Source organism: Cebus imitator, unplaced genomic scaffold (assembly GCF_001604975.1).
Source record: "Cebus imitator isolate Cc_AM_T3 unplaced genomic scaffold, Cebus_imitator-1.0 Scaffold227, whole genome shotgun sequence".
Taxonomy (NCBI): Eukaryota; Metazoa; Chordata; class Mammalia; order Primates; family Cebidae; genus Cebus; species Cebus imitator.
In genome coordinates, this window is record NW_016107542.1 from 3,046,773 (window position 1) to 3,055,670 (window position 8,898).

The 8,898-nt window shown below is 39.6% G+C and overlaps 1 protein-coding gene across 1 annotated transcript in view; it reads left to right on the forward strand.

The window, feature by feature from the left end:
* Positions 1-1,130: 1,130 nt before the first annotated feature.
* The window catches only part of CDC37L1 (cell division cycle 37 like 1), a 26,877-nt gene continuing 19,109 nt past the window's right edge, over positions 1,131-8,898 (forward strand). The window contains exons 1-2 of the mRNA XM_017496981.1: positions 1,131-1,470; positions 4,929-5,210. Coding sequence (XP_017352470.1) covers positions 1,339-1,470; positions 4,929-5,210 — 414 coding nt within the window. The 5' untranslated portion in view covers positions 1,131-1,338. The remainder of the gene's footprint in view (positions 1,471-4,928; positions 5,211-8,898) is intronic.

Consider the following 8,898-nt stretch of genomic DNA (forward strand, 5'->3'; position numbering starts at 1 on the left):
ATTCAATACCTTTAGGAGGTATTTCTGTATCAGCATATTTTGCTACAATTTACTTTTTAAAAAACAGATAATTTCCCATTGTATTAAGATTCTATAATTTAAGTTTCTCTATTGATGGACAACTAGAATGCTTTTCTTACTTACTCCCCACCCCCCCACACACACACAATTGCTGCCAAAAATCTTTGTAGATAAATCTTTGGATATTGGTGCAAAAATAACTGTTGCATACTTTTTTGGTGAAATTGCTGAATCAATCTGCTCAAGCCTTTCACATTGTCAAATCACTACTCCCAAAAGGTTACACGAATGACATTCTTACATCATTTCCCTACGTCTTGGTATACATTTGGTATTAAGCGACTTCACAAATTTGCCAATCTAAATACATGGGAAAAAAATGTCGTCGTGTTGTTTTTATTTGGGTCTCTATGAGTAGGGCAGCAAGACCTGATTGTTAAACGTGCAAGTTAAGTTAAACTCCCTGGGCTGGATCCTACCTCTTCCTCGTAAAATGCATGATCTCGGGCATGTCGGGTCTATTTCCTCGTCTCAAAAAAAGGGGATAGAGAGAGCACATATCTTTAGGCTTAAACAAGATACGTAGGAATACAGGAAGCCCTCCTTATACATTCGCTATTAGCGGTACTGATACTAATTTTTTGAACCCGTGCTCGCTCCGGTACTTTATTTTTGGTGTACTCCTCCAACCAACCAAGTTTCTCAGAATTCTGTTTTTGCTTGTAATTAGAAATGAGAGGAAAATCGGCTCCGCTTACTCAAAATTTTCCTCCTCCCACCCCAGCTCTGCCTTAGAATCACTGGTTTCAATGTCAATGTAAAGGAATGAGTAGCAATTTTGAAGCAACATGCAAAGTGGACACCCGGTCTGAGGACCTCCCGGCAGCCAGGACCCGCCGTTTTTGGCGTAGGGAACAGCACATAGCAATATCTAACACTACCGAACAAACGTTTCTCCACCCACAGCGCCATCAGCTGTTAAAGCTCCAGTGCCGAAATACTCCAAAGAACGGTGCTTAAAACAGGAATATAATTGCAGATCCAGCCCCTACAGGCAGGTCCAGGAACGCGCCTCCACAGAGCCGCCCCAACAGGAAGTGACGCACCATGCCGACTATTTCTTCCGCTGTCCGCCGGTGGCGAGGCCCAGGCTATCGCGGGGTGTGCATTGGCGTCGCGGCCAGTAGAGGGATTCTGGGTAACGGCCCCGGCCGGCTAGGGCTTCTGGCTCGGCGCAGCAGGTTCCACTCACGCCAAGTCAGTTGGCAGTGGCAGTTGTAGGGCCGGGGGCGGTTGTAGGACCCGGGGCAGCCGGACATGGAGCAACCGTGGCCGCCTCCGGGACCCTGGAGCCTCCCTCGGGCCGAGGGTGAGGCTGAGGAAGAGAGTGACTTGGATGTGTCCCCCAGTTCTCCCCGCTGCCCGCAGCTGCCGGGCGGCAGCGCCCAGGTGAGAGGGGGCCGCGTTCTGCGGAGGGATGGAGTGGTGCTTTCGCCAAACCCCTGGAATCCCGCGTCTCCCAGACCCTCTCGTACGTCTTTTTTGCGCCCACCTCACTGCTGGGGGCCGGGTGCCGGGGACCTGATGCCTGATGCCATCCCACCCCTTTTATAGCATCTTCGGAGGGGGAACGGAGTGGCCGTATATTACCAACCTCCACCTCTACGCACACCTTTTTTTTCACCTTGGCTGATCGTTTCTCACGCTTGGAAGACGTTCCTCCATCTCCCCTTCCTGTCAGCACCTAGATTGGGGGTGGCCCGTGCGGTAGCATTGACCCTTTGTCCTCTTGTGAGAGATTTTCCCCGAGCACTTTATTCTGTTAAAGGCTTTAGCATACTTGTGCACAGTTGATAGGCACAGTGAATGATTGCAGTTCAACATCACACTGAGTCTTGACAAAGATTTCACATCCTATTTCACCCATATCGACAACTGATTAAATTCTTTAAACTTTGCTTTTGACGCTGGCGTACACCTCTCCCATTCGCCTGTTTTTGCCTTACTATTTTGTTTTTTCAGTTTTGCTTCACATCATTCTCCAGTGAAAATACATATGCAAATACTTGCCTTTTCCTTCAGACTTCTCTTAGGTTCCTGATACTTACTTGTGTTTTCAATCCAGCTTTCTTGCCTTCCTGCGTTTGAAACGTATCCAAATGTGATATATACTATTAAGCCTTTTTTCAGGGACCTATCTTAGGAGATACATACTCATATCACCTTGTCCTGTTTTTTTCTCCAAATCCATGTGTGTTTTGGATGTATATTTGAGGATCACAGACTAAACACTACTATGTGTTCTGCCCCCTTCTTGCAAAATGGGGTTCCCAAGAGTGTAACAGATTTAAGAATAGTTTTCCTCTCAACTTATTTTGTTAGATGTTAAGTGAGGATGAGTTAAACTGTTTGCCAGTAAGCGTGAGATTATCGATCTTATGCCCAGCTAACGGAGTTAGTTGGCTTCACACAGAGAAAAATGCTGTTTCATAACCACAGTCTGTACTGTGGCCAGCTAGTCACTGAGGAACTACAAGACATTTTTTTAGGAGGACAGAATGAGAGTTGATGGGTCTATCGTTAGTCACCCTCTAATTTTGGATCACTAGTGTCATCTTTATATCAAAATGTATTATAAGCACACGATGTGTTAGGGAGAGAAGGGGAAGAAAGAGTGAACAGCAAGTACCATTGTCAATTTTGAAGGCATATGAAGAGAAAAAAAGGTGTCAAGAATTTCAGTGCATTGTGGTTGAATCACAGAAGTAATCTAGAGAAATATCTGTAAGTTTCTTACTTGTGCACTTATAAATTCGTTTAGCTGGAAGAGATTTTAGAAGTGAGTAAGCTTGTCTGTCTCATTAAAAGTGATTTCCCAGAGGCCGTATAACTAGTTAGTGCCCAAGTTAAAACTAGAACCCACTTACCACTCCTAGTCCGGTGTATTTTCCCACCTACTGCACTACCTACCCTGTGAAGTACTGTAAAACTTTGTCTGAAACCACCTTTAAATGGTACTAAAATTTGCAAAGTGGACCAGGCATGGTGGCTCACGCCTGTAATCCCAGAACTTTGGGAGGCCAAGGCAGGTGGATCACCTGAGGTTGGGAGTTAGAGACCAGCCTGACCAAGATGGAGAAACCCCGTTTCTACTAAAAATACAAAATTATCCCGATGTGGTGGAGCGTGCCTGTAATCCCAGCTACTCTGGAGGCTAAGGCAGGAGAATCACTTGAACCCAGGAGGCAGAGGTTGCAGTGAGCAAAGATCACCCCACTGCACTCCGGCCTGGGCAGCAAGAGCAAAACTCCATCTCAAAAAAAGATTTGCAAAGTGATTATTAATTCTAAGTTCATGTGTTTATTACAGATCTACCTATTGGTCTTGCTGGCTTTAAGACTTAAATTTTTAGATTGGAATATTTGGAAAAAATAAAATGTTTAATTGATTAACATTGTATAATATTTAAAAAACAGCTTTGGCTTAATTTTGTCAAATGGGGGGATCTAGACTCCTTAATGTAGTATGTGATATGTAGTTCTGAGATCCAATTAATGTAAAGAAAGACCATGTTTAATGTCCCTCTAAAACTTAATAAAACTAATATTTTATTTAATCACATGTTGGATAGTTTGCCCGAATGGCCAAATGTTGTCTGGGTAGTTTGTGGAGAATTTAGACATAAATTATTTTTAGAATTGTTTGAGTTGAAAAAAGAATATTTGCTCCCAAATGATTTGAAAATTCAAGATATTTCTATGTATCCATATTACTTTTCTTAGAATATTGTCATCTTTCCTTCTTTTTCTAATTTTTTTTTTTTTCCTAAGACAGAGTCTGACTCTGTCACCCAGACTAGAGTGCAGTGGCACAATCTTGGCTCACCGCAGCCTGTCTCCCAGGCTCAAGTGATTCCCCTGCCTTAGCCTCCGGAGTAGCTGGGATTACAGGCGCCCACACAGCACCTGGCTAATATTTTTTGTATTTTTATTAGAGACGGGGTTTTGCCATGTTGGCCAGGCTGGTTTTGAACTCCTGACCTCAGGTGATCTACTTGCCTCGGTCTCCCAAAATCAGGGCTTGAAGAGTAATCCAGATATGGGAACAGATTGGAGAGAAATTATTCTGAATAAGTAGTTTGAAGTTGATCTACACTTGACCAAGAAGTCATGAAGAATGTACCTTCAGCTTTTGTTTTAAAGAGCCAAGGAATATAGGGAATTGAATGTGTATAACAGTACTTTACATGTAGTAATTAAGTAAATATTAAAACTAATTACTACTGCTTCTGAGTAGTACAGTCAGCATGATAGACCATTAGCACTTCAAAGAAATTTAACTTTGCCTATTTTGATTAGGAATAAGTTAAAGGATATCTATCTGATATAATCAATTATAAATAGAAATTTCCAGTAAGAATTTCTCAAATCACCAAGGATTGGAACTATACAGATAGAAAATAGAAACCAAGAAACAGTTACTTCTAGATGAAAGGAGGTTTTTTGGAGTGACGAATTTGCAGAACAAAATTGTAAAGGTCTGTTTGTCAGCATGTTGAGTATTGAGGTGGTGAACTAGATTTAAACTTCATTCTGATTATTCTGTTTGTTGAGGATTATGAAGACTATTAATTAAATGTTAAGCACTAGCTTTATGCATGACACTGTGATAGTTGCCAGGCTTTTTGTTGCTGTTGTCAGGGGATGGACATAAATTAACAAAGAAGTTTAGAATCTAGTTGATGAAATAAGGACTAAGATATAAAAACATGACTGCAGATCTAGAACACAGGATATACTATGTACCAAATTATTATACAGAAATCCTTTGAATTAAAAAGAAATTGAAGTGTGCTGCATAAACATCCATTGCTTTCTTCATTTCTTACAAATATTGTATTTATCCAGATGTATAGCCATGGAATTGAATTGGCTTGCCAAAAGCAGAAAGAGTTTGTGAAGAGCTCTGTAGCGTGCAAGTGGAATCTCGCTGAAGCTCAACAGAAACTTGGTAGCTTAGCACTGCATAATTCTGAGTCCTTGGATCAGGAGCATGCCAAAGCACAAACAGCAGTATCAGAACTGAGGCAACGGGAAGAAGAGTGGCGACAGAAAGAAGAGGCTTTGGTACAAAGAGAGAAGATGTGTCTGTGGAGCATGGATGCCATTAGCAAGGATGTTTTTAATAAGGTATGACCTTTTGTTGAGCCGTAATGAAAGAAGAAAAACTTACATGTTTGTGCAAACCAGCTGTGCATATTTGGTAGCAAAGTAGCAGAATCCCGTAAACAGTGCCCAATTTTGGCAGTTAATGAAAGGTACTTGAAAAGTTTATGAAAGTCAAAAAGTCTCAAAGCTCTTGCTCTAGAACTGCAGACTCCAGGCAGTTAATTGACCAGTCTCCAATACATATTTATATAAATGTACTGCCCAACAAATATTACATATATTAAATAACATTCAGAAAAATTTAATATTTATAGGGATAAGAAAATATATGAATTATGAAATATTTTCTTCCACATCTCATATTTTGTACCCGCTACATTGATTATCACTACTTTAGAGTTCCTTTAATTCAACCACCTTATTTTTATAAATGAAGAAACTAGAAAAATGAGTAGAGTGACTTGATAACTTAGTGGTGGGTTAAATGTGAAAAATTCCTGACTGTGGGATTGAGAGATAAGATAAAGAGAAGTGTTGAATATCCTTTATTAAGTGCCTTTAAGAATGAAGGCTTACACTTTTAAAACCACGTGTTCTTCAGACTTCAGGGTTTTATACCTCAGTATTCCATTTGAAAACTAAAGTTTCTAGAGATTGATTTTCAAATGCTTAAAAAGGGGGGAAAAGGCAAAGCCTAATAACTTCATGAACGAATGTTTTAAATGTGAAATAAAATGATATGTATTGAAAAATAGGCCAGGCTCAGTTGTCCACACCTGTAATTCCAGCATTTTGGGAGGCCAAGGCAGGCGGATCACTTGAGTCCAGGAGTTCGAAACCAGTTTGGGTGATGTGATGGAAGCCTGTCTCTACAAAAAATACAAAAATTAACTGAGCATGGTGGCATGTGCCTGTAGTCCCCGCTACTTAGGAGGCTGAGGCAGGAGGATTACTTGAAGCCAGGAGGTGGAGATTGCAGTGAGCCGAAATCATGCCACTGTACTCCAGCCTAAGCAACAGTGAGAACCCATCTCAAAAAAAAAAAAAGAAAGAAAAAGAAAAATAGTGTATATTAAGCCTTATTTTGGAGAAACATTTATAAAGAAGTCTGTGAACATGCTGATGAGTACAGATATTTTGGTGTTGATTTTTTTCACTATCCCATAATGGCTGAAAGAAACACAGTTCACAGACGCTAAAAGCTTTTAGCTTTACCACAAAGGTATATTTTGTATGTTATCTACTCTGAGTGTTCTTTAGGCCTGAAACATCAGAGAATAGGGAGAAAGAGGCCTTCAGATTTCCTTATTTTCCTTAATTAGCCCATGGATATATCATCTAGGAGTGAATTTGGACTTTAAACCTGTTTCCAACCTTTTTTTTGTGGAAAATTTCAACATACACAAAGTAAACAGATGAACCCCTCAGTCCGCGTCAACAGCTGTCATCATTCTGCCATTCTCATTTCATCTGTACCTTCCACTACACCCATTCCTGCATATTATTGTTACTTTTTGTTTAATTTTTGGGTAAAATTTACATACTTTGAGATGCACAAATCTTAAGTGTAAAATTTTTTTTTCTTTTTTCTTTTTTTTTTACTCTGCTTTAGGCTTTGTTTTACTGCAGGAAGGTGTAAAATTTTAACAAATACATTCATGTGTGTAATCTACACTCCTTTGAAGACATGAAATGTAGCACCTAGAAAATAAGTATTTAAATCTTTAGTCTGTAACCTATGGGGCAATGAAATTCAGTCATTTTCTACTAATTTGTCAAGTGGTACTTCTTTATATTTGTACTTCACCCTCAAGTTTCAGGGAAAGACTGCTCATTTTTTGTGTAAGTCCACAATGAATCTTATCTTTTACCATCATTTTCTAGACTTCTTAGCATGTAACGTACTTGTTAATTGTCCTCCTGGCTTTCACCTACCCTCATGAGAATTCTTAATTGCCTTTCCCTGGACCAGCTCTAGTTCTGCTACAGCAGTCAGTAACACACATAGATAAATGTACTTCACCACTAATCCTATCAGTACTTTAACAGTGAGTCATATCTTTCTGAACTTTCTCTGTGCCTGTACTAATTTATATATACTTTTTCTCCCCTTCCACAATAGGATTATTCTTTATCTGAATCATTTGCTTTATCTGTATATATTGTTTGAAAGGGGTGCATCTTCTTATTTTCTGTTCTGCATTTATGTCCCAAAACTATTAAAATAATTTTTTCTTCCAGAAGGAATGTTCAAAGTAATATTTCTTGTTTTGTAAAATTAATGTCTCTCTTTTAACACAGTGGTCACAAAGAAAATATTTCTTTAAACTTAGGTTCTAAGATAGCCTACGTTTATCTCACAAATTAATTAGGACTATCTTTATGTTCCAGTTATTTGCTCAAAATCCTACACTGGTTTTGTCTGGGAGCTTGAGACTTGAGAGAACTGGTCTAGATCTATGCTATCCAACTTGATAGCCTCTAGCCACATTTGCTATTGACTGCTTGAAATGTGGCTAGTCTGAATTGAGATGTGCTGTGAATGTAAAATACACACCAGATTCCAATGACTTAGTACCAAAAAAAGTAAAATATTAATAATTGTTTTGTATTGCTTACATGTTGAAATGATAACAGATTGGATATGTTAGGATAAATAAAATAATGTATCAATGTCATCTGTTTCTTTTTGCTTTTTAATGTGGCTAATAGAAAACTTTAAATTACATTTAAATTACATTTGCAACTTGGATTATATTTCTATTGGACAGTGCTGATCTATCTAGACTGTAGATAGACTTTAGATCGGCAGACTATATAAAGAAAAAAATATATTATTTTTTTGAGACCCTCTTTTACTCTTGTTGCCCAGGCTGGAGTGCAATGGCGTGATCTTGGCTCACTGCAACTTCTGCCCCCTGGGCGCAAGTGATTCTCATGCCTCAGCCTCCCGGGTAGCTGGGATTACAAGTGCCTGGCACCACACCTAGCTAATTTTTTTGTATTTTTAGTAGAGATGGAGTTTCATTATGTTGGCCAGGCTGGTCTTGAACTCCAGACCTCAGGTGATCCACCTGCCTCGGCCCCCCAAAGTGCTGGGATTACAGGCGTGAGCCACTGTGCCCAGCCAGACCAAAATCTTTTATTATGAATTATGTCAACTTTTGAGTGCTTCCTGATTGTAAACTGGCAGTGATCTAGTTTGCAATTTTCATTTTTGGCAGTGGTGATAACAGTATAAATGTGATCACACAATGTTCTAAGAAACTTCTGCTAGTTTTTCTAGCTAGACACAAACTTTATTCTTGGTGTATTTTATGACTTATTTAAATGAAAATAAGCACTTCCTTAATAGAAATTTGTACTTGACTTTAAGAATCAAACTGTTTGGCCTCTTCTAAGAAGTTTATTAGAAATTCAACAAAGGGCCAGGTGCAGTGGTGCATGCCTGTAATCCCAGCACATTAGAAGGCCAAGACAAAAAGATTGCTTGAATTCAAGAGTTCAAGACCAGCCTGGGCAACATAGCAAGACTTCATCTCTACAAAAATTTAAAAATTAGCTGGGCATGGTAGCTCACACCTGTAGACCCAGCTACTCTGGAGGCTAAGGTGGGAGGATCACTTGAGCCCAAGAGGTTGAGGCTACAGTGAGCTATAATTGTGCCACTGTACTCCAGCATGGGTGACAGAACAAGACCCTGTCTCAA